This window comes from Diceros bicornis, chromosome 31, assembly GCF_020826845.1.
Source record: "Diceros bicornis minor isolate mBicDic1 chromosome 31, mDicBic1.mat.cur, whole genome shotgun sequence".
In the NCBI taxonomy this organism is placed as follows: Eukaryota; Metazoa; Chordata; class Mammalia; order Perissodactyla; family Rhinocerotidae; genus Diceros; species Diceros bicornis.
Window position 1 is genome coordinate 3,667,551 of NC_080770.1, and position 25,607 is coordinate 3,693,157.

At 53.1% G+C, this 25,607-nt stretch overlaps 1 protein-coding gene across 1 annotated transcript in view; it reads left to right on the top strand.

Moving 5' to 3' along the window:
* The window catches only part of SHANK2 (SH3 and multiple ankyrin repeat domains 2), a 572,646-nt gene that overhangs the window by 399,798 nt on the left and 147,241 nt on the right, over positions 1-25,607 (top strand). The window contains exons 15-16 of the mRNA XM_058526174.1: positions 6,955-7,037; positions 8,647-8,771. Coding sequence (XP_058382157.1) covers positions 6,955-7,037; positions 8,647-8,771 — 208 coding nt within the window. The remainder of the gene's footprint in view (positions 1-6,954; positions 7,038-8,646; positions 8,772-25,607) is intronic.

Sequence of the window (25,607 nt, forward strand, 5' to 3'; positions counted from 1 at the left end):
GGAAAGAAGTGGAGCTTTTTCTATCATTTTAGCCGCCTTGGGGAAAAGCACGGGTTGTCACGGGCCTGGCCGAAGCTGCGTTCCAGCCTCTCGCCGCCCAGCTGTGTCCTCTGGACCTCACCGTGGGTATGCCGGCGCTGACACCCACGGCCCTGTGTGATCGGCCCTCCTGCCTCTGTGGTGTGCCTCAGAGCCTTTATCCACGTGGTTCCACCTCTGTCTGGAATGTTCTCCTCTCCCTCTTCCCCTCTCCAGCCTCCCAACCTGTTCTCTCCTAGTCATGCGTTGGTCCTCCTCCTCCAGGAAGTCCTCCAGCCCCTTCCAGCTCTCACAGCACCATATCCTGCACGTTGTGTGACTGTTGGATTCATATTTGTTTTCCCGCTTGCCCGGTGTATGAGTTTCCCAAGGCGGCTATAACAAAGTACCACAGGCATCCAGATGGCTTCCAACAACAGAAATGTATTCTCTCCCCATTTCGGGGGATGGAACCCTGAGATCGAGGTGTCAGCAGGACTTGCTCCCTCCGAAAGCTCTAAGGGAGGATCTCTCCTCCCCTCTCGCAGCTCCTGGTGGTTGCCGGCAGTCCCTGGCGTTCCTGGGCTTGTGGCCACATCATTCCCGTCTCTGCCTCTGTGGCTGTCTCTCCTCTGTGTCTCTATGTCTCAGATCTCTTCTCTTTTCTGTTATAGGGACTCGTCATTGGTTTTAGGGCCCTCACTAAATCCAGGATGATCTCATCTCCAGCTCTGTAACTAACCATGTCTGCAAAGACCCTATTTCCAAATAAGGTCACATTCACAGGTGCGGGGGGCTAGGAGTGAACACATCTTTTGGGGCCCACCATTTAACCCACCACACCTGATATCTCCTTAAGGGCCAGGCTGGGCCTGGTTTGTTCCCTCCAAAATGCTAAGTACCCAGTCCACCACCGGATGCTTAGTAGGTCTTCAGCAAGCAGTGGCTGCGTTAATTTGCGACATAACGTGGTAGCTTCACCGTTGTCCCCAGTTGCTTCTGAACTTCAGCCCTAGACGGAAACCCAGTCTCCGTGGAGCAGGGAAGACCTGTAGCTATGTGACTTGACAGGGTCGCATCCAGCAGGGATCCTGAGAGCCCCAGGTGAAGCCATCTGGTCTACCCCAAAGGTCCTCGTTCAAAATCAAAATGCCCGCAGTGGTCCTTCCACGTGGGGCAGGGCAGACAGAGCCCCCTGGGGCCCCGCGGGCTCACACGCGCCGGCCGCCCTCGCCCGGGCCTGGCTTCCTGCAGCTCCACATTGACACCTCCTCCGGGATCAGGAGCTGCTGCCAAGAGAGCTTGTTCAGTGACGGACACATCCCGGCCGCCGGCTGTCATCGCTGGCACCTGCTGCCTCCTGGACCCAAGTAGAGGCAGCCTGTCCCCTGGGCCCGCTGTGGGGCCCCGCTGCGGGAACGGGAACCGTGGGCCACAGGGAAAAGCCACCTGATGCCTGGCCACCTGTGGTCTCGCGAGACAGACACCGGAGCATCCTCAGGTGTCCGTGGGCCCACTGTGCGGCCGGCCCTACTTTCCCACGACCCTCCTGTCTTGCTTCTCTCACCCACAACTACTGGGTGAGTGAGAATGTGGAAACCTTTAATGGTCTCTACCGTGTGGCTCCCAGGAGAGTTTTGACGTATTGTGTCTCCCAGGGTGGACGTGGCTCTATATGGCTACCTCCTGCATTCCACAGCGGCCTGTGGCCCCTACCCCTGGGTAGATGTACATGTGTGGACACCTCTTGCATGCTCCAAGGCGACCGATGGCCTGTACTTTATTTCTGTATGAACTAGAAAAAGGTGCCTGTCCCTTCCTTGAGGCACTTTACTTCCTTCTGTGCTGAAAGCACTGTAATAATTCTATGGTTCTATGACGGCCATGGTGCAAATGGTATCCTCCGTAGTTGTACTGTGCACAACCTGTACAGCTGTACTTGGCAGGGCTGGGTGCCCACCCCCTTTCCTTCCACAGCTCCTGCTACTGGAAGTGGGCAAAGGAGAGTACATTTTGGGTACAGTAAAGTGCCCTTCTGCCCCATTCAGAAAACACATTTGAATAGAGCACAGCTAGACTACATTTTTTTTGTTTAATCAACAAACACAGAATCTCACCAAGAGTAGATGTGCCACATAAGGAGATTCAGAGAGGACGGGGCATATGTTTGTTCCCCGGGGGCCCACAGTTAATGGGTTAGTGGGCGAGAAGGGCCCCATCAGAGGCTTAAGCAAGACTCGAAGGGACCCTCATGGAGAGAAGGTGTGATGTCGCGCCTCGTAGGGAGGATCTGGGATGGCTTCTGCCCAATTCAGAGTGCCTCCGAGTTAACCCGTGTTGGTGTTGGGGGAGGGCGGGCAAAGGGAACTTAGTGTACTGGGCAGGGAGGCGTTACAAAGGCCCAGTGTGCGGGAATTAGTGAGTTACAAGGCCAAGTCTAGGGCATTTCAGGGGAGTGGAAATGAGCTGGAGGAGACTTAGCAGGAAGGTTGGGCTGGGATCGGGGTCCCAGGCGAGGGAAAGGTGCAAAGCAGTGGTGTGGCCTGGTCCCTTGGGGTCAGGGACTGTTTCACTAAGCCCCGTCCCCAGGGACCAGGTGGCCCTGACTTCTGAGCGCACGCCGAGGTCAGCAGCATGGGGACCGTGTAGGTGACGAGGTCGTGCCCCCGTGAAGTCGGATCTCGATGCGTCTGGGCTGCGTCTAGAGAGCAGATCTGCTGCTACGGGGCGGGGCTGGCTGGGGCTGAGGTCCTGGCGGCCTCTGGTTCTCAGGCTTCAGCGCAGCTCCCGTGGCAGCCAGGTCTCAATGCCCCAGCTTCCGGACGCGGCCACAGCTGTTGTCCTGGGATAGTCTTTAGATTCATAAACCAGCAGATAGAGCCCTCTGGGGGTTTCTCCTCTGCAGGAAACTGCCTCCCTAAGGCCCAGAGTGTGGACTTCCTGGTCTGATTCCTCGGTGGCGGTGGGGGGGGGGGGTGGAGGAAATGCTACGTGGTTGTGCCGTTGGACAAAACGAGGCGTGAGCTCCTGTTTGAATGGAATCACCCTTCCGTTCCAGTTTCCCGTAGCTCTTCATGGATTGCTATAAAGATTGTAAGTTTCTAACGGCCGGGAACTGCCTTTGCCCTTTCGTCTTGGGCTCCCGGGGCCGAGCCAGCTGCATGCGGTAGGCGCTCCACGTTGCTGAGCTGCCCCTGCCCTCCGGGTATGCTTGGGAACTCGGACATCATCCTGGAGGCTTCTTCACTCGAAACCCTGTGTCTTCCTTCGGCCACCTCCACTGACACTGCTGTTCTCCCTGCTCGACTCCTAACTCGTGTTCACGCCCCTCTTGCTCCATTCCACAAACGTTATGGGCTGCATGGCCCTGTGCTGGGTGCTGTGAGCATCTGGAGTGATCCGGGAGATGAGGTCACTGCCTTTCACGGCCCACGTCTCCTGGGGAATTCGGCACTAGAGGGCACGTGGGGATGCTAATGAGGGCAGTGTCCCTCGTTATGGGGGCCTCGTCTCACTTGCTCCTCAAGGTCCCTAAGAGGCCGGTATTATTGCCCGCTCTTTGCAGGTGGGGAAACTGAGGCTTTGAGTAGCTAAGCTGGTAGGTACCTGACCTGGGATTCAAACCTGGGTCTGTCTGTGAATGAAGGAAAGAGGAGGTCATGATGGGCAGGGCCCGGGGCTGTTTGGATCCTGAAATAATGCAGAAGAGAGAAGTTAGGGGCAGTCCATCTTCATATCAGAGACCAAGGAGATGGGCATCTACTCAGCGAGCAGGACGGAGCCATGCAGTTTAGGGGCAAGACGGTGGTACTCGTACGTGTGAGTCAGAAAGTTCTTGGGTGGGTGAGGAGTGGCTGAGAGGGTTAAGGGAGGGCTCAGGAGACGAGGTCCATCATCAGCCTGGGAGGGGTCCTTACGGGAGGAGGGGCTTGGCCGTGCAAACAAGACTCTCCTCAGGGTGTCTTCTGATACTGAGACCTGCTGCGCACCCAGGCTTGGAGGGGTTATTTCATTAACTTCCATTGTGCAGAGCAGGACCCAGAGGCTCTGAAGGTCAGAGCGACCTTGGGTCAGAGCAGAGCTGGGATTTAGGCTGAGCACCATGTGATGCCATAGCTGTCCCTCACCTACCACAGCAGAACGTCCCTGCCCCGTGTGGTCAGTAGGGAGGTAGCCAACAAGTGTCCAGCCAGCTGCACCGCCCCTAACATCTTCCCCGGCATGGGGGCAGGGGACAGCTGGTGGGAGATGAGCTGGTGGGAGATGAGCAGGTCATCTGCCAGGCACCTGAGGGCCGAGGCAGGCGTGGGTGGCATTTGGTCCCTCGGGCGGAGTTGGCCCACGGTGGGGCTGTGCACCTGGAGCACAGGACAGGTCCACGTCGGAGATGGGCAGAGGCGGGCCCTGGGGGCCACCTGTGTCCCCAGGGGAGAGCAGGGCTCAGGACCCTCGGAGCGGGCGTTATCTGTCTGGAGTTTCAGGGAGCTGCCTGCTGGAGGCTGTTCACGCAGAGAGAAGTGCAGAGCAAGAGACCGTGGCTTCGGCGGCCAGGGCCCTCGGACAGCCTCTCCCTGGAGAAGCGGGAGCCGGTTGTACGGTTTCCACCTGCCCGGCACTAAATGACCCGCGGGTCCAGGGCACCCTCCCCTTTGAGAAGTTCAGAGAGGACAGAAGGGGTGGTGGGAAGGCAGTTGTGTCTGTATTCTGGTTGGGGGAGGCTGTGGAGACAGAAGGGTGGAGAGGCTTGGTAGAGGCTTGCTCACACAGAGCCCCCGCCCGCCTTGGCCCCTCCCCCCTCCCCTCCTGTGGTTCCCGGGTCCTGGCTAACAGCCAGGCCGGCCACCGTTCCTGATGGCAGTTACAGGAACAGCTCCCTGGGGCTCTCTCCTTCCACCGCACCGTCGTGGGTATCTCCCCATCCGACCGCACGGTGGTCCCGGGAGGCCCGTGGCTTGTTCTCACTGCCTTGTAATGTGAGGGGAAACTGAGGTTTAGAGAGCCCCGGCACTTACTGAAGACCAGGCCAGCCACGGACCGTGCCCATGGGCTCCCAAGGGCCTGGACTCCTGACCATGCTTCAGCCTATGTCTGGTGGGCTTGGGGGTGCTGAGCCAAGGGGCTCAGGGTCATGACCGAGCTCCCAGAGCTGGGGCTCCTGCACTTGGCAGCCTGTCCCTGGGGCAGAAGGCAGAGTCAGAGCCCAAGGACCACCAGAGTTCTTAGACCACCGTGGCGGATCATCCTGGATGGCGTGTCTGCAGGCTGTCAGGGCGTGTGTCCCCACTGGGCTTTCCTGAAAGACGGGGTCACCCTGGCGAGGGCCTTTGCTCGGGCGTCTGATACAGGGGCGGGGGGGCTCAGGAGGGGGTCAGGGTGCATGTGCCTTCTCCAGCTGTGTCCCCACCTCCCTGAGGCTCCCCTGCCCCATCTTTGCAGTGGGAAGTGTCCGGCTGCTGCCCATCACCTTGTCCGAGCACCCCCGTCCCTCCTCCTCCTGGGGCCACCCAATCTGGGTTCGCTGTGCTGCTCCCAGTTGGCTGCGTGCTGGGGCGCGAGCTTCCTGCAGGTGGCGGGCGAATCCAGCGCTGGGCAGCACTGACCTTCAGCTGTCTGGGCTTCGAGCCCGACAGCACATTGCTCCCACCGTCTGCTGTCTGCATCCCAAGGCCTCCCCTCTTGGAGACAGGGGCCTGATGAATTCTTCAGGCCCCTTGCATCCTTTCCTTCCTGGCCTCTCTCGGCAGGGCCCTTTCTCCTCCACCCAGTCCTCCTCCACCAGCTCCCTCGGACCCTGGAGAAAGCCTGTCCACGTCGCCTCCCGCCCCTCCTCCTTCCCTCTGCAGCCGCCTTCCCAGCTCTGGACTTACTTCCGGGGCAGCGGCGGAATCCTAGAGGGATGCAGCCCCCGGAAGATGGGGAAGGGCCCCAGTTTAGCCCAGGTCCTGTGGCCCACCGGAAAGTCCACGTCTGTCCTGAGGCCCCCAGCGCCTCCGGGGTGGACGACCATGTGGTGAAGCGCCTATACTGTAAATGATGGGAGACTTTGGCAGCCGAAGCAAAGTTGGAGCTTTTGGGTTTCTTTAAAGAAAAAAAAAATGCAGTTGCAGGAGGCAGCCGGTGGCTTTAGATTGTCTCTCAAAGGGGGAAACCTGTAAGCCCCCCACCTCGTCACCCCCCAAAGGAGGCCGTGTTGTCAGTGGCTTTGCTGTTAGCGGAGTGACCTGCCCCCTCCCGTTAGCAGCCCCCACCCGCCGGCACGCGGGAGCAGAGCCCCGGCCGCCCCCTCCGCCAGCCTGCGGTTCCTCTGCGCGGGATGACGCGGAGCAGCTGCCGCCGGTGGCACTGTGGGCTCCTCAGATGATTGTGGGGGCACCACCTGCACTCGGCCGGAGAGGGAGGGGTCGCTGCGTCTCCCGCTGCCGGCTCTTACAGGGAGCAAAATAGAATTTGATTCTTTTAAAACCCCTCCAAGAAGAAGGAAACAAAACTGCTGCCTCATTTCTCCTCCGGCTGATTTCATTTGGCCCCCCTGGAAGATGCATGGGGCCTGGGCTCCTTAACGCTGTCGCCCCTGGGTCCTCCGGGCCACTTACTTTCTTTGCTTTCTGGTGCCTGGAGCCAGCCGCTCAGCCACCGCGCGGGGCCTCCCCACCATGTATGACTCCTTCCTGCTGCTCGCTCCCGCTCTGCCTCTGCCTCTGCCTCGCCCCCCCCTCCGAGCCCCATTGTGCCGAGCCCGCCTATCCCCTTAGCCTGCCCCCCCAGCCGCCTCGCTCCTCCTGCGCCCTGTGCTGCCTAGTTTCCTCCATGCTGCCTGGATCCGGCGAGCTGGGGTGATTAATTGGCTACAATGATGAACGTCCCCGGCGGAGGATCGGCCACCGTGATGATGACAGGTTACAATAATGGTCGCTACCCTCGGAACTCTCTCTACAGTGACTGCATTATCGAGGAGAAGACGGTGGTCCTGCAGAAAAAAGACAATGAGGGCTTCGGATTCGTGCTCCGAGGGGCGAAAGGTAAGAGCAGCCGCTCCCAGCCGGGATACATTCACATGTTGTGTGTGTGTGTGTGTGTGTGTGTGTGTGTGTGTGTGTGTGCACGCCTGTATGAAAAATGTTCCCCAGCTCCTCGGCAAGAAGCCTTTTTCCTGGGGGCACTTGGTTGCTAGACAACCAGGTTCTTTAACATTCTGCCTTACTCAGACAACATCGGGGCTCCCTTGAGGAATATTTTTAATTTTCTGTACATAATATTGCTCTGAACCAGCTCTCTCTTTATCTCTCTCCCCCCACCCTTTTTTTTTTTTTTAATCGTGGGTTTAATCTATATTTTGCGGTTTAGTTTGGCCCAATTGTGGTTGGATTCAGAGCTCCTGGTCTCAGATACCCAGAATTACCCGGTCCTGAGTTCTGGGTATCTAGAAACTGCCCCATTCTGGGAGTGGGCTTCGGTTCCAAGTGCGGCAGCTGTCCATGTGCCAGCCTCTAAGGTGACTTTGCAAAGGAAATGTGGCAAGATGGTCCCCTCTGCCGTGGCCCGAGCCGGCTACACACACGTCACGCGGCCTGTGGCGGGGGGCTCCAGGGATGAATTCCACGGCAGTACATCCACTGCCAGCCCTTAACTTGGGGGGCTTCCCTTCCCAAAGAAAACAAAATGGCATCACCTCCCCATGAGAGAAGACATCTGTCCACCGCGTGTGTGGGTAAGCCATGTGGAAGTTTTATCTCGGAGCCTCTGTGCTATACCGGGGGTCCTGCACCTGAGCTGGGAGAGGCCTCCTTCCCTGGGCGGCAGCCCCACCTGCCCTAGGCTCAGGCTGCCCTGACAGCCATCTGTCCAGAGAGAGAGAGAAAAGATGCATCTGTCCCCATGTGTGTGTCCACAACTGTCTGTGGTGTTCGCTCCCCTCCCCCTGCCGAAGCCATCTTCACCTTCCCACCCACCCACCCACCCCCAGCCACTCATGACTACCCAGGAAAGTCCACCTCTTGTCCTAGAGTTTCGCTGGGCAGCTATTTGGGGCTCAGAAGCCGTGGCTGGCTCTGCCGAGGCAGGGGCCCAGCCCTCCCGTGGACGCTGGCCACAGAGCGGTCGCAGAGAGCCGGGCTCCCAGCAGAGAGAATTCACAAGCAGATCCCAAATCTGCAGCCACCCACTGGGTCAGCGTTCTATTCCGTCCGTGCTCCAAGTTGAATTCCCTTGTGAGTCTATGTAGATGCAAATTTGGCAAGTGGTTCAGTGTGGTGTTTCTGTAGCTCCGTGTGGTTATGGGGGGATCTTTTCCATTTTTAGAACTGAAAATGTTTAGTCACTGATGCTTTTAAAGAAAATGACAGGCGTGTACATATAGACATGTACAGCGGAACACAGTATTCAGGGTTTTCAGCAGAGAGGCCGAGACATAGGATGGTGGCACCAAAATGCGTCCGGCTTCATTGCTTCATTCGGTGTTGACCTGTGACTATGAGTGTCAAGCCCTTCCCAGGGGAGAGCTGGCCTGGACCACCCACTTCCAACTGGAGGCACACGGGCCTTCTTCCTCTCAGGGGCCTGTGGGGGGCTGGGACTGCCAACGTGGAAACATCTCCCAGGCTTGTAATGAGGTGTTCCTTGTCTTCCCAGCGGATACGCCCATTGAAGAATTCACGCCGACACCAGCCTTCCCGGCCCTGCAGTACCTGGAGTCTGTGGATGAAGGCGGGGTGGCATGGCAAGCCGGACTGAGGACTGGGGACTTCTTGATTGAGGTAGGGACACAGGTGCTTGTATCTTTCTGCTTGGGGAGAGCGCTGACTCTCTTAGAGTTGAGGTCCGTCGTCTTGGCAGCATGGCCATTGGGCCAGACTTGGGGATGCTCATGGAGACTGCTGTGGACTGGTGTCATTTGGTTATTTCCACCCAGTGGATGCCATTTCCTGTGGACTTGTGTGGGTTGTCTTTGAGGCCTTGGCTATAATTCTTTGAAGGGTGGGAATGTATGTGGAACTTGGCCATTGGTCTTGAAGGAGAAGGTAGAAGGAAGAGAAGTGTGGTTGCCCTGATGTCTGGGACGGGCCTGGATCTGTGGGTGCTTTCGTCGGGACCGTGTGAATAGACACCAAGAGGAGCTGCCACCCACTCTTGTGCCACAAGGGCAGGTTGGAAAGCTCTGTACTGTGGCTCTTGCTTGCATGAGGTCTGTAACGTTGGTGGCTAAGAGTTCATTGATTTGTAAGTTGCCGTCACTGGCCTGTCGGATGGATAACGGCCTTCAAAGACCAAGGAGCATGGGCAAGAGGGGAGGCTGGCATTGATGGGACAAAAAGGAAACTTTTAAGTTCAAATGCTTTGAAAACCTGCTTTTCCAAAGGAGGGAGTGTTCTCTTCTTTTAAAGAATCCCACAAGTGCCCATGTTTTTCAAGCTTTAACTGCAGTTGCCACATTGGTGTGTGTGAGGTGTCCGAGTTGCCAGCCCATCCGAGCTCCCTGCCTTTTTCGGGTTTAGGTGTTACTTTCAATCTTGTTGTGCAAAGGAATGTGTTACTCTTTGGAAATATTAAGAATAGAAGAACATATTGTACTTTGGAAAAATTATTTTTAAGAGGTTCAGTAAGCTCAAATGGCCCTCACTGGGAGTTCAGGTTTCTTAGAAAAGCATTCCTCGACATTAACCCTGACTCATCTGCACTGGAAACCCACATGCAGGTGGAAGGAATGGATACATGGTATCCAGCTGGCCACGAGGTGGTCCCCGCTATTGAGTCAGCCGGACACATTTCGTTCTGTAAAGGAAGAGACCAGGCCATGGGGAGATGGCCACTTGAAGCCATTTCTCTCCATTATGCCTAAGCTTCCAAATGTGCTTTTTGAGCTACAGTTTTGATCTCCTTAGTGTTTCTCAAGACGATAAGAGTGATGGAAATCCAGAAGGAAAGATACTATGGGAGGAGAGAGCGCCAGGTAAAATGGAGAAGATGCTTTAACCTGTTCCAGGTATCTTGTGTGGGTCTCATTTTATTTGACGAAAGATGTCTTTAAATTATTATTGACCTATCAGAGCCTGGCTCAGATGCAGAATGAGCTCATTTGGATTCGTGTCCATTTAAACTATGGATTGTGTGAGCAGAGTGATGGAGACGGGAACCCACCGTGGTTTCATGGGTTAACTTGGTTTGTAACCTCATGAAAATGCAGAGACTGGGTTGAATCATCCTCTGTAGGAAGCAGTTGTGATGTAAGTCCCCTTCCCGTGTGTGTGTGTGTGTGTGTGTGTGTGTGTGTGTGTGTGTGTGTCTGGAGAGAGAGAGAGAGAGGCTCCAATAGATTGACATAGCTGTTCCTGGTTCTTGGTTTTAAATAATAAATGAGAGCTGCAGATGCAAGAGCATCCCCCGTTGTTTGGCTCATCGGATTGTTTCCTTGATAAACTAGTCAGTAAAAGAAACGTGGGACTGCCGAGGAGCATGTGCTGGGCCCAGCCCTTTCCGGGGAAGCAGAGCCGCGCTGGGTTGGCGGACGTGTCCGCAGCACACTCCTGGGCCGGGTGGAGGAGGCACGCCAGCCGGGGGGTTTGAAGCCTCCGTGGAAGCAAGGAGCATTAAGTGCTTCTGTTTTCAAAGCACCTCCTTTGACATTGCTTTTAACCTCTGATATGCAAATATATTTGCCATTTTGGAACAGGTTTCATATTCTGGGTAACCTCTGAATTCCAGGATTCTAGGAATGGCTGGCTCTGGGATGCGTTAAGGCTCCGTTGGTGTTATAATGTCACCCATGACCAGAAGGAGGAATGGGCCCTCCACAGCCTCAGGCCCCACAAGGCTGCTTACCGTGGGTCCCACAGCAATGAGGGGGGACAAAGGATTGGCCCCTTGGAACCCTGTTCCTCCCAGTTCATTTCCAAGGCTACCTCATGGGTCTCAGAGTTCTCCTATAGATGCTTGGATTAAAAAGACTAAGCGTTTCCATTGAGTCATTTTCCTAGCAACCGGATTCCACCACTGGAATGTGAAAATCATTTACAGCCTATTAGGTGCATGTTTTTACAAACAGACAATTTTTCTATGTTCTCAGTGAAAAGCTTCAACCTTGGAGGGATTGCTTTAAACTGACTCACGCGTGTCTCAGGCAAATCTTCGTTTTGGCCAGAAGCCGTCCCTGGAGTCGGTGGGCTTTCTGAGCTCTTGGTGAAGTGCAGGATCCCCATGTGGAAAGCTGTCCCAAGTGCGGGCAGATCGTCCCCATCCCCCCCATTCTCCCTAGCAAGGCTTCTTCTCTCTCCGCTCTTTGAAAGGAACTCAAAGCATGTCAGATTTTTATTCTCTCTTTAAAAACGCACGCTGCAGTTTGAACCTTGGGACCAAGGGGCAACTTTTGAAGTGAATGTTCGCTCTTCAAAGTCTTCAGCATCCACAGAACTGCATTTTTCCTTCTTGGACGTTGTCAGAGCACCCTGACGTTGTCACTTTGCTGATGTCAGCTCCTGTCCTGAAGGGTTTTCTGTTTGGGGTGCTCACCCTCTAGAATTCATGTCTCTCCTGCCTGAGCATTTGGAAGGAGTCTGCTCTTTTATCATCCTTATTGTTTCTCTGTTGACCACACCCCCTCATGCCAAAAAGCAAAAGCTTTGAGTAAAGTGCACGTAAACGGCTGTCTTCCAATTGAGAGCTAGGAGATGGGTGGGTCCTAGAGTGCCAGTTAGGTTGTCATAAAAATTCGTCTCAGAGGTGGGGAAGGAGAAGTGGGTGCTCCGTGGAGGGGGGCATTTCAACATGGTGGCTCCGTAGACCATATGTGTCTACCATTTTCAGATCCCCTCCATGTGCAGGAATCCCCTGGATGGCTGATGACACTGGCACTGTCCCAGAGAGCTTTAGGAGGCAGTGGGAGTGGGCAGGGTGGTGGGAGCTGAGGGCCGCTGTGGGGACCTGCAAGGGAGAGCGATGCTTGCAGAGAGGTGCATCGCTGATAACCCAGTGACAGCCCAGGGAGCTGCTGGAGAGTCAAGTTCTTCTCTCTTGCAGGTCAAGTGTAAGGGTGGGGACCCCACCAGCCAAGAATGATAAAGGCCCACGTCCCTTTTGGTTACAACAGAAAACCCAATTCAAACTGGTCTTAACAATGGTAAGAGCTTGTCAGGGAATTCAAACAAAGGCGTTTAGAGGTTGAACCAGCCTTCCAGCATTGTTTGTTAAAGACCCCATCTGCTATTTCTTTGAGATCGTCTTGGTTAAGCCTCCTCACCCCCACGAGAGGGGGCAGGAGAAGTCGCTTATGAGGAGTGGTAAGGAGGCCGTAGATGGCTTGTGGATGACAGTTTTGCATCGAGTAATTAAGGAGACATGGGGGTTGGGATGTCACTTTGATATCCTGCAGGGACTCGCCAAACTGGCCCGCCAGCCTCGTCCAGTGAAACCTGGCTAGGTGTCAGTCACCTACAGACCTTTCAGAAGCACAGAGACCAGGTTGCCAGCCCGCACCTACTGAATCACGAGGCGGGAGCTTGGGCCTCGGTGTTTAGAACACTTCAGTGATACTCCCAGGGGTTCCAGTGGGCAGGCGAGATGATGACTGGCTGACCTAATCCGTGTTGGCTTCTTGAACCTCGTAATTCGGCATCCTAACTAAAGAATAGTGGCAGGTACTGTGCCAGTCTCCTCATCTTAAGACCAGAACTGTCTTTCTTCCACAACTTCCCCATTTGGAAGCCTAAGTTTTGTTTCTTGCATTACTTTCACAAACTAAAACATCCTATAGCTCAAGAATTGCTCATAATACAACCAAACGGTAAACATCCGAAGGGCAAACAACATTTGCAACAAATACGACAAAAGACCCACGTCCTTATTTACAGCAATCGAGGGTGTGTCTGCCAGTCCCTTGATTGTTGTCCAGTCCCCTCTGACCCTCACATGAATGCTATAAAACAGCATATGTTGTTACCCCCATTTTACAGATGAGGAAACTGAGGCACAGAGAGGTTAAATCACGTGCTCACAGTCACACAGCAGGTGAGTGGAGAACCTGGGATTCCAGCCCAGGCTGTCATTCAGTAACCCTGTAGGTCAGAGATTCCTGAGAGACACTTTGATGTGCTGGATGTGTAAATGGGCAAAGGGTAAGAGGAGAAACAAACAATGAGATGTCAATTTTTATTTTCAAATTAGCGAACGCTTTTTTTCTCATGACTGTGCCCGTCGCTGGTGACAGCACTCCTGTGTTGCTATGCAAAAGAATAAATTGCCATAAACTTTTTAGAAATCAATGTGACAGTGTATAACAAGAACCGTAAAGCTGAACCAGGAATAGTACATCTAGGAATCCATCCTAAGGGAATGATCTCAGAAAAACAGGCAGAGATCACAGCGTAGCAAAAAAATAAGGGGATGTGAGCCTGGAAGGGAATGGCTAAGGGGACAGCATGCATCTGCTATGGATTTGTAAGAAAGCATTTAAAATTATGCTTGCAAGTTTTTAATACCAATAGGAAATGGGTTACCTTATATTAGGTGAAAAGGGCAGAATCAAAATTATCTGTACAATATCATCTAAATTATAGCACCTCCCCCCAAAATAGGCATAGAACAAAAGGAAAGGAAATATTAACTCCTGGGTGATGGGATCTTGCGTGATTATTTTCGCTTTTTTCAGACTTTTCTCAGATTTTCCAGAATGACAATATTAATTTCATAAATAGAAAATTATTCCTTAGAAGAAAGCCATCTCACGCAGGTGAGTGGCATCTCAGCCTCCGTGACCAAGGTGTTGCTGTTTGCTTTCAGGACGAGAACACCTTCCTGGGCGTTAATTATTTTCCTGGGGCCATCACTCACCAACCCAATGCAGTTCTGGGGGCTCCTATGGTTTTTGTGATTGTTTTCCTAGCCCTGAAGTGGCCCATCTCGTTTCCGTGTTAATTTCCCTAAATAGGTTTTCCCTTGCAATTAAAACAGGCAGCAATATCCTTCATCCTTGGAAAGTGATGCTTGAGTTTGCTAATTACTTTTTTCTCGTATTAAATGCTCGCACTGGATATGGCCTGGAACTGTTTTATAATCTCGGTTTGCATTGAAATGAGGACGCTAAGAGGATGCCCTGGTGTTTTCCTCAGAGACTATTTGAGTATCTTATAAAATGTTTCTTAGGCTGGTACTTGGGAATGGGACTTGAAAAATGTAACATTGGCTCTAGCTCACGTTGGCCTAAACCATTAGGTCCATCCCAGCTGGAGGTATGAACAATTGTTACAACCTGGTAGTAATCGGGTTGGCATCTCCCAGCTTCAGAATTACATATTACACGGAGGAGAGGAAATGAAGTCAGGGTTATTCCTGATCAGGCGTTATGCACATTATTAATCAGCACATGCTTCCTGAGTTTCAGTGTCCCCATCAGCAAAATGGGTGGTTGTGAGAATTAAGTCACCCAAGGTGAACTGTGTGCTGCCTGAGCTCTGGGCATGTGGGCTGCTGTTAGCATTGGTCTTCTTAGTTGGGAGAAGGTGGAGGGTCAGCGGTGCTGGGCATAGAGTTGGCGTTCCATCAGTGTTTGCTGTTGATCATTATCTTGTCCTTCATCATCATTAATGATGGCTGACTCAGAAGAGGAAACCAATGACTATTAGTTGAACAAATAGTAATAATGTCATAGTGAGTTATAATAGTGACAGGTGATTGTTACCATGATCATTTCAAGCACAGAGAAGTGACAGAGGACACCCGCCACATGTCAAGCACATACAGTTGGGCACTTCCAGCCAAGAGTGTACTGGCCATAGCTTCTCGGTGCCTCTCTGTGGAGGGGATATCACTGATGCAGGCACCTCCCCGCCCCACCCCCAAGCCCCAGATATCTCTGGCAGGCATGCTTCCAGATTTGGCTTGAACCTCTGCTCCAAGGGCACTCACTGCCCTGCTCAATTCTGTTTTGGCACGGGTCTGGCTTTTAGGTAATCTTGGAATTTCTATTCATGATTCCCATTTTGCCCTCTAGCCACAAATCCCAGCACTGAGGCCAGAGCCCTATTGTGGTTTCCCTGACGCCCGCATCCTTTCAGTCCCGCTGTTCAGCCACAGCACACAGCTCACATTTCTCTATCTTGCCTTTCAGGATATTGTGAGAGGCTTCATCACATGCCCTGCTGGTGGCCCACATGGCCAATCTAAGAACTCTGCCCACTCCCTTCCCCTCTAAAATTCTCAGTATCTTATTTAAATCATTTTAAATGGGTATTTAATTCAGTAACTAAGTTAAAGACCAAATGCCAGCTGATATAAGCAGGAAGCTAGAGCGACTGGCAAATTCTTGACCTTCAGTCACGTGGATACTTCGGTTGTCAAGTTTTGTTGGCTTCACGTTAAAGACAGTCGGGGCCTAGTGGCTTTCCTGGTTCCCTCTGAGCATGGGGTGTTTCTGTTCTGAAGCTTTGTGGCTTCTCGCTGTGCTGGTTTTGGAAAAAGCCTGCGCTCCCCGGCCAGCTTCCCACTCCAGCTTCACTGCTTCTGGGCTGCCTGAACCTGGGTCAGTGCAAGAGGGAAGGCCGTGGCCGTCTTGACCCGCCTCTCCATCCTCCTTGCCCAGCCTTTGCTGAGGTCTAAACTTCTAGCCAACTTCTCAGTGATGGTTAAAAAAATTCCTTTAGTAGCAAATAAAAGTCAGCACAGAGGAGCTCAACTGCTTTTGTTGTTTGCCTTCCAACGATGCCAATGCCCAGGGTAAACTGCTGTCTTTACAGTCTTGGCCCTCCAAGTCTCCATTGGGGTCTTTGCTCCCCGAGGCTCATAGCACTGGGGTCTTTGTTCTCTAAGGCTCATAACACTGGGGTCTTTGTTCTCTAAGGCTCATAACACTGGGGTCTTTGTTCTCTAAGGCTCATAACACTGGGGTCTTGGTCTCTGAGGCTCATAACACTGGGGTCTTTGCTCTCTGAGTCTCATGGTATTGGAGTCTTTGATTTCTAAGGCTCACAGCTTTGGGATCTTTGCTCTCTGGGTCTCATAGCACTGAGGTCTTTGCTCTCCGAGGCTCTAAAGAGGCCACTGATCTGGGGGAAGCCCCTGGAAGGCTGGGAGGCTGGACCCCTTTCCTGCACATAGCCATAGCCCCTCCTATACCTAGGGAATGGTTTACTTTGTCCTCCACGTTGGCTGGGAACAGGTGGTCCAGGCTGAGGAGAAGCCCAGAATCCTTCTGAGAAGGTGGATGCAGGCGGTTTAGCTATTGCAGATCTGAAGTCTTGGCTCGTTTGTTTTGGGGTTCTAATTTGAAGCATCAGTGATTTCAATTTCAGGCTAAAAAAAGATTCAGAATCACTTCAGGGGACCACGGCTGCTGTGCTCAAGGCTCTGTGGGACTGGCAGATGGCAGTGCACTGGGTTGGATAGAGACGGAAAGGAGCCACGGTCAAGGGCACAGGCTGTGCCGTGTGATCTGGGTTTGAATCCAGGCTCTGTCACTTCTTAACTATGTGAGCTTGGGCAAATCCCTCATCTCTTGGCCTCAGTTTCTTAAACTGTAAATAAAAATGTATGTGAAGCACGTAGCATAGTTCCTGGCAGAGTGAGCTCTCAACAATTGGTAGCAATTGTACAAGTCATTTTTGCAACTTCATTCATTCATTTCTGCAGCACCCATTGGGTGCCCACCAGGTGCTGGGCTGGCCTGTGCTGTGGGGAGAAAAGACGTGAATCAGACACAGTTCCTAGGGGAACTCAGTCTGGAAGGAGGGCAAAAAGCAGAGTATGGTGAAGGCCTCGAGAGAAATCAGGAAAAGAGCTTCATGAAAGAGATGGTGTTGGCACTGCGCTTTGATGGGTAAGTGGGGTTTCTGTAGGCAGAAGTGAGGAGGGAGGGCTCCAGAGAAAGCTTAGGAGGTCAGGAACGTTCAGGGTAGATTTGGAGAGTGGCTGGATGTTGTGGAGCTGGGGATGACTTGGGCTGGTCCAGGGAAGGCCTGGAATGTCACTTTCAGTAGGTGCAACTATATATGGCTGGCCAGTGGCAGGGAGCAGTAGAGGGAAGGATGTGCACCGCTGGACCTCTCCATGGTGCTGAATCTCTCCAGGGCATTGGATCTCTCCGTGGTGCTGAATCCCTCCAGGGTGCTAGATCTCTCCATGGTGCTGAATCCCTCCACGGTTCTGGACCTCTCCCAGGTGCTGAACCTTAGAGCCAGGAGGATGGAGCCTCCCTGGAGAGAAGGAGCCTGGTGGGAGGCCTCAGCACTTCCTCTCCCTAGTTCTTTTCACTTCCCATCCCTGTGTTCTGCATCTTTGGCCTTCCTGGGCACAGGAGCTTATTATTCAGTGAGTGTGCTTGTCTGCTTGGTGGAGAAATCTCTTCTGTGTGGAGGAATGAAGGGACCAATGTGGATGAGCATCTTGCGGTGTCTTCTGTTCTAAACTAGCCTTCACTTCATCACTGAGATCTCAGCTCACATTTAACGTTCTCAAAGAGGCTCTTCTGAGCACACTTTGGTGGCCCCTGACTCTGACACTCCTGCTGTGTGCTTCCTTCACCATCAGAATCACCTCCTGTGTTGGATGGTTGACTTACTGTCTCCCTCTCTCCCTCACGAGAATGCCTACTCCCTACAGGCTGGAGAGTTTGCTGGCCTGGTTCCTATTGTGTGTCCAGTGCCCAGAACAGTGTCTGATGCATAAAAGAGACCTCAAAACATGTGTGCAATGCTGGACACTCCTAGGAAATAGATGCAAATTTTACAGTTGATGAAACTGAGAGATTAGGTAGCCTGCCAGGGCCCCACAGGGAGTGCTGAATCTAAGCTGACTCCAAAGCTTGGGTCTGGCTGATGCCCTGGGTATATCCTGAGTCACTGAGACATAATCTTATAACTGTCTTCCTCAACCCAAGAGGGATGCTGTCTACCTGTCCCCAGTCTACACTGGGTGAGGTCTGCAGGAGGGATGGTGAGCTGAGATCTCCACATTGGAAGCTTCTGGTTCAGGGTTCTCTGATGTGCCTCTTGATTCCCCTGAAAGGAGCCCTCCTGGGTCCTCTCCACCTGCCCTCCCTCCCTCCCTCCCTCCCTCCTAATCAGCCACCTCCCACTGTGCTCAGCAGGCTCTCGTTAGCATTGATTTGTCTCTGTCTGTGATGCCCTTTTGTGGAAAGTTTCATTATACAAGTGGTTAGGTTGGCAAATGAACTGAAGGAAGGCCTTGTGCTAAATGCCCTGTAGGATCTTTTAATTGATGGAGTTTGTCAATCCTGAGAATTAGGGTGTGTGCATGCCAACAATAAATAGAGTTGAAATGAGCAGGGGCGGGGAAGGGGATGCAGAAGGCCACGGTTATTATCTGATGCTGTAGAGTCCTGAAAATAGTCTCCTTGCTTTGGTGCCGTAAGACCAACAACCCACCAGCAAATTTTCCACATCCCTCTATTCTGGACCTTTGGTTTCCCATAACAAACTTGTCAGTGCACCTCCTCTGTGCTCGGCCCTCTGTGAGCAGGGCTAGGGGGTCATGGAGATGAATGGAGGCCGCCTCTGCCCTCGAGGGGCAAAGTTAGGAGGGGGAGAGAGGCCCATAAACCTCCATCGGGACTCTGGGCTGGGGCACAGAGGGAGGAATGGGTTATTTGGACGGGTGGAGGAGGTGGCCCTCTCTCCCTGGTCTGCCGAATGTTCCACACCTCCTCCCTAGCACTTGCCCACACTGCTCGCTTGCGTGCTCTCTCTCTCTCTCTGACTGTTACCCCTCTCCTGCCTCCACCTTGGTAACTCCAGCTCACCCACAGATCTCTGTTTAGTGGCCCCTCCTCAGGGAAACCTCCCCAACAGTTCCCCAAGACACCTGCTCACAGCACCTGTCACTGTCCCTGCCTGTCCTGAAAGCTCCATGAGATAAGGGGCCAGCCAGAGCCGAGCACATGGCAGGCACTCAGTCAGTATCTGTTAAATGATGGAAGGCACCACAGGGAGGGGGCACATCCTGGATAAAGGCTCAGAGGCAGAAGCATGTACGAATGTGTGGGAAACATCAGGAGGCGCAGGGAGGATGAAGAGGATGGGCGGCCAGGTCAGGGAGGGCCTTGAATGCTGAGCCGAGTCATGGGGTCCTCACTCTGTCCCTGGAGCAACCTACCTCGGACGTTTTAACAGGGACTTCCATGGCCTGCTGATCACCAGGCTTGGGCCTTGCTGGAGAAGAAAGGTAGACGTAGAGAGACCAGATTGGAGGCCATTGCCCTTGAGAAGCAGGACAGAGCAGGGCTTTAAAGCACACTCCCAATAGACAGCCCGCCAGAGTCCGAACCCAACTCCTCTACCTACACGCTATGTGGCCTTGGGCAAGTTACACAACCTCTCTGTGCCTGAATTTCCTCATCTGCAAAGTGAGAATAAGAAGAGCCCCTATCTCATAGAGTGTCATGAGGGTTAAGTGAGTTTGTATGTGTAAAACACATAGAAAAAGCTGATGTGAGCTAAGTAGTATATGCAAGAGGATCCATTACTATTATTATTGCTGTTGTCGTTGGCCAGTGGGAAGGACGCAGAGCCTTCTCAACCAGACAAGGTCCCTCTCTCCCCTGAGGCATGGTCTCATGCCCCGGGAATCTCACCCTGATGCAACTGCCATGATGAGATCACGTGTGAGCCCTGCGAGGGCAAGGCCGGCTTGGCTCCACTGGCAGGAGGATGCCCAGTGTCAAGCATGGGACTTGGAGAGATGGAGTTGGGGATGAGAGAAGGAAGGTGGGAGAGCAATGATCTGCCCATGAGCCAACCAGAAACCATCCGCCATTCGTGGCCACCCCACGCTGCAGGCTGCCAGGAACCAGGAGGTGCTCGCTGGGCCTGAGTGGGGAGATGCTGGGACAGGCCGGCGCCTGATGGCCTGGCTCCTGACACAATGACTTAAGTTTCTGAATTTCCCCCAAACAAGGACATTAGAGTGGACATCCCACCCTCTACATCATTCCTGCTGTATTTTTGGCGTCATCCTCCCCACAGCTAACCCACGCATCACTAAGCGCTCTATGTCTACCACCTCACTGAAGCCCTATCAGAACTCTGTGACGTGGGTTCTAACCTTGTCCCCTTTCTCCGATGAGGAAACTGAGGCACAAAGGGGTCAGACCAGCAGTCTCAGAGTCACAAAGCTCCTGTGTGGCCCCGGCGCTGTGCTCTAAGTGTGTCACACTCCTGCCCCTCTGCTCATGCTCACATTAGGATGGGAAGTCGGTCCCGAGTCTGGTTGCTGCCTGGGGGGCTTCCCTGGTTCCTCTCCTGCTCCCGCAGTCTGTGCTCCCTTCACAGCTCCAGGGAGACTTTCCCGTTGGCACTCTTCAGGAAAATCTGGTCTTTGCCATTGCCTGCAGGACTGTAAGTCTCCTGGCCTCCGTGCTGATCCAGGCTGACCCCTGCCTCCAGCCCTCTGCACATTCCCTCCCTCCGCCCAGGACACTCTCCCCCTTGTGCTCACAATGGCTCCCTTACATCAGGTCTCTGCTCATGTACCCTTTTCCAGACCTTCTCTAAATGATGTAAACCTCCTCGAACCACGTGCTTCTATTAAGGGGCATTTCTCTTCCCATCATGGCCACTTGTTGAGTGCAGATAACACAAGGATTTGTTGAATGAGCCCTTCTGGAACCTGAGTCCCATCAGAGGGCAGGGCCCTCATCTCGTGCCCTGGGTCACCCCAGCACCCCAGAAGAACAGAGTCTAGCACAGAGCAGGAGACTAGGGTATGTCTGTCGATTGAATGAATGAGCCATATTCCTGGGCCTGGCCCGGAGGCCAACTCCCATGAGGACATCAAGAGGTCTTGAGAGCACATGCTGGAACCTTCCATGTTGGAGAGGGGGTTCCTCTCTCCAAGACCCCCTCCCTCGGACCCATCAGGGCCAGAAACTTGAAAAGGTTGACTGACTTCCATCAGAGACGACCAAAACAAGCCAGCCCTGCCATGTGAGGTTCCAGAATTCTCTCTCAATGCCCACTCAAATCTCAAGGAGTTTATAGAGGAATGTGTGCCCCTTCTCTAGAGAAATTTTAGGGATTTAGAGTAAATTCTGCCCCCATATATGCCTGGTGATCTGTTTTTACGTTAGTTTTATTTCTTTGTGGTTGGGGTAAATTGTGTCCACACAGATAAAATTGGGAATACAGAGAAGCCAAAGGAAGAGTCAGGGGATGCCGCCAGGAGACAGGGTTACTGTAACGAGGTTTATCTTCTCAGATTTTTATTTCTTTATATGTGTCTGTTAGAGAAACATTTTGTCACATGTGTATCCACATGTACTTTTTTCATTGCATGTGTCTCTTTTTATTGTGGTAAAATATGCACACCCATAAAATTTACCATTTTAACCAAGTACACCATCCTTGATGTTTAGTACATTCACAATGTGGTGCAACCACCACCTCTATCTAGTTCCGGAACATTCTCATCATCCCTAAAGGAAACTCCGTCCCCATTAGCAGTCACTCCCCATTCCCCCCACTTCCCTCAGCCGCAGGCAACCACTAACCCATTTTCTGTCTCTATTGATTTGCCCGTTATGGGCATTTCATAGACATGGAATCCTACAATATGTGGCCTTTTGTGCCTGGCTCCTTTCTTGTAGCCTGATGTTTTGGGTTCATCCATGTTGTAGCCTGTGTCAGCGCTTCATTCCTTCTATGGCCAAATGAGATTCCCTCGTTTTGTTTACCCATTCATCAGTTGATGGACACGTGGGTTGTGTCTCCGTTTCGGCTATCATGAATGATGCTGCTATGACCGTTGATGTACGTGTGTCTGTTTGAATCCTGTTTTCAGTTTTCTGGGTATATACGTAGGCGTGGACTCGCTGGGTCATATGGTAATTCTATGTTTATCTAAACTGCTGACCCAGCCTTGGTTGAATCTACAGGCGTTCAGTGAGCACTTGGTAAATGACCATTTTGTGCTCAGCCTGGCGGAAGAAGCAGGAGAGAGAGGACCCAGCCACTGCCTGTGGAGACAGAACCCAAATGCACCAGCAGCGCTGCTGGACAGCGTATGCTGACTGCAAAGAACAGAAACAGCGGCCATGACAGTAACAGTGGGAAGTGCTCGCTTTTCTTGAGCTCTTCCTGTGTGCCAGGCTCCATTGACGGGATTTCACGTGCATGAACTTGCTTAGGGCTCAGTTTAGTTTAAATATTCCTATCAGCTTCTTTTCTGCACAAGGAAGCTGGGGCACAGAGAGGGGGACTCACTTGCCTGCAGACACACAGCGAGTGAGTGGCAGAGCCAGGCTGTGGCCCAGGCAGGCAGCTGCTTCAGAGCCTACACTGTGAATTTCTCCACCACACAGCCTGGAATGAGGGGTGGAGTAAGGGGACCAGCCAGGGAGGCGCCATGGTGGACCGGAGGGTTGGGGAAGGCTTTGTGGGGTTGGGGAGAGCAAGAGAACCGGCCTCCCAGCACTGATGTGAGCACGAAAGGAGACTTCCACGTAAAGCGTCTTGCCCAGCACACAGCTAACCAAGGGCAAGGCCTTGAGAGGTGGGAGATGGAGGATGGTGGGGTGGGGGCTTCTCCCAGGGCTGTGACATCACGCGAGCTGACCCAAGGGAGGCGGGACCACACCTTGAAAGGCTGTGCCTCCCCAAGGGGGTGGAGGGAGCCTGTGTGGCCTTGCTCCTGCGTGACTCTGGGCACGACCTTCACCTGGCTGGGCCTCGGTGTTCCTGTCTGTGCACTGGGGATAAAAGTAGTCCCTTTATCGAGGCCATTATTGGATTGAGACAATGGACCTACTGAAGCCAGTGGCCACAGTGAGCTCTGAGGCTGAAGCTGAATTTCGTGACAGATTGGACGTAGACACAGGCAGAGGAGGCAGAAACAGTGTGTCCGAGGGGGTCGGCAGCCTTATCCTCCAAAGGCAGGAGAGTCGGAAGGTTTTCATTAAGGGGACACTTGGGCCTGTTGACCCTGGAGTTGAAGGGCTCTGGGAGAGGCTGAGACGAGATGGGAGAGCCAAGGAGGACCAGGGGCTGGAAGATCCAGGTGACCACTGGCGGGCGTGGCAAGAAGGATCATGAGGACGGGATGTGAGGACAGGCCAGCACAGTTCTCACGGGGAGGATGGGGCTTGAACCCAGAGCTCAGACTCGAGGGCTGCGGTGTCCCCTGCCGTGTCTCTTCAAGGTGGATCCTAGCACCTGGCCCAGAGGTCCGCCATGAGAGGATGAAACAGTTCAGCACTTGAGGGGAGGCACTGACTAAGCGGATTGAATGTCCATGAAAGGCCAAGGTTGTAACTGGTTGGATGATCCTTGTGGGGCTTCCTGGAGGAGGTGAGGGGAACAGGGTCTTTCAGCATCAAGGGGAGTTGGTTAAGGATGGAAGCAAAGCAAGGGTGACCCATCTCCTCAGTGCTCCCCAACTGTGTTATTCCAGAACTTTCTGTACAACTGACAGAACTCAATACAAGCTGGCTCAGCATGCTGAGGGAATTTATTGATTCGAGTAACTGAAAATCCCAAACATATTTGGCTTCAGTGTCAGCTGGATCCAGGTGCTCAACGATGTTCCCAGGATCTTGCTCCCTCTCTCAGTTCTGGTTTCCTCTGTGTCAGCTTCTTTCTCGAGCGGGTTCTCCCCACACAGGTGGTGGCTGCAGTCTCTAACAGCTCCAGTTTCACATCCTGTCAATCAAGAAAACCCAGCAAAGAGAGAGCATCTCGTTGGCCTGCCTTGGGTCACACATCCATCCCTGAGCCAATGACTGACTAGGCCAGGGGAAGGTGCTGAGGGACCAGGCTGGGTCACATGCTGTCCCTGGAGGCGGTGGGCTGGTTCAGCCTGCTTGGCCACGAGGACTGAGAGTGGAGCTCAGTCCTTGGAGTCCTCCCTTAGAGTTCAACAGAAAATAGTCAAGCATCTGGGAATCCAAATGGTGGCCCCGAACCTCCACGTTGCGGTTGTCGAGAGCACGGAGAAAAGCGCTTACTTTTAACGACATGTAGAAAGTAATGCTGTCATCTGTCCAGCATCCTTTCATTCATCCATTCGTCCTGTTAGTCAGTCAATCAGTTGAGGATGCAACTTGTTGCTTCCCACTCACCCTCCTGCCAAAGAGGAGGGGGAGTCTTCCCCAATTTGGTCTCCTTTGTGATGCAGATTCTAGAAGAAGGGGAGAGTCAGGACCAAAGAAACTGAGGAAAGAAGGAGCTTTGGGCAGAGCTGGCAGGAAAAAAAGGGATGGAGGGGCGGAGGCAAGGCTTGAAGAGACGCCGAGGGCTCGTGTTTATACACAGGTTGTAGGAGGTGGGGCTACTGAAGGATGTTGCTTGGTGCTTTAGGTTAGATCCCTTTCAACAGTTGGAGAAGTTCCATTAAGGACTGGAAATTCTATTACTATCCATTTGGTAGCTGGACTGTAATTTTTTGAAAATCGTTTTAGGCACAGACTGGACCACATGGGATCGTGTTGTATATCTGGGTTATATATCTACAGACTTATTTTGAGCAACTATTGTGTAGGGCCAGGCCTTGAGCTAGTGGCTGGGGAAAACAGAGATGAATCAGACCTGGTCTTTCTCCCCAAAGAGCGTGGAGTTACAATCCATCTCCTCACCACACACAGCCCTGTGCTCAAGCGTGCCTAAGCAGAGAGCAAGAATACTGTTTGCTCCATCCGTATTTTCAAAGGGAGGGCAGGAGTGAACACATGAATTTGGGAACAGGAGGGACCGAGGGAAGACTGAAGCTCCTGGCTGAACCAGGCAGAGCTGGGAGGGGGGATGATGTGTGTCAGGAGAGATGAGCTGTGGCCACACTGTACCATTAATTTTGAGAGTAAGGGGCTTGGTTGGACCTTGGTTTGTGGGGGTCCCAAACATGTCATAATGAGCCTGTGTCTCAGTCAACTCAGGCTGCTATAGTAAATTACCATAGACTAGGGGCTTAAACAACAGGCATTGATTTCTCACAGTTCTGGAGGCTGAGGAGACCAAGATCAAGGTGCCAGCTGGTTCGGTTCCTGGTGAGGCCTCTCTTCCTGGTGTGCAGACGGCCACCTTCTCACTGTGTCCTCACAAGGCAGAGAGAGAGCTCTGGTATCCCCTCTTCTTATCAGGACACTAATCCCATCCCAGAGGTTCCACCCTTGACCCCATCTAACCCTAATCACCTCCCAAAGGCCCTACTGCCAAATACTGTCACCTTGGGAGTCAGGGCTTCCACAGAGTAACTTGGGGATAATGCACACATTCCGTCCAGAACAATGTGCTTGGGAAATGAGGTCCTGGGGCCTTTGACCCGCCATGCAGGGCAAGGTCATGTCTGAAACAGCCTGATGGACTCATCTTTCCGGCCAGGGGGAAAACAGTCTCCCCAGCCTGAAACTCATTGTCCTGGTTCAGGGAGACCCAGCAGCCCCGGAGACCAGAAACGCCAGCGTCTCAGCGGGTGGCTGGGGTCCTCACAGTGCTGGGAATAATAACACCAGCACCCTCTGTCTGCTGAGTGCCAGGACCTCCTATCTCCCTCCCTCCCCCGTCTCAGGGGAAGGGTGACAGAACATCCTTTTGCACACCAGGCAATTGAGGCTTGGGAGTGTGACTTTAAGAGGGAGTGTTGGGGCAGGACTTGGACCCGAGTCC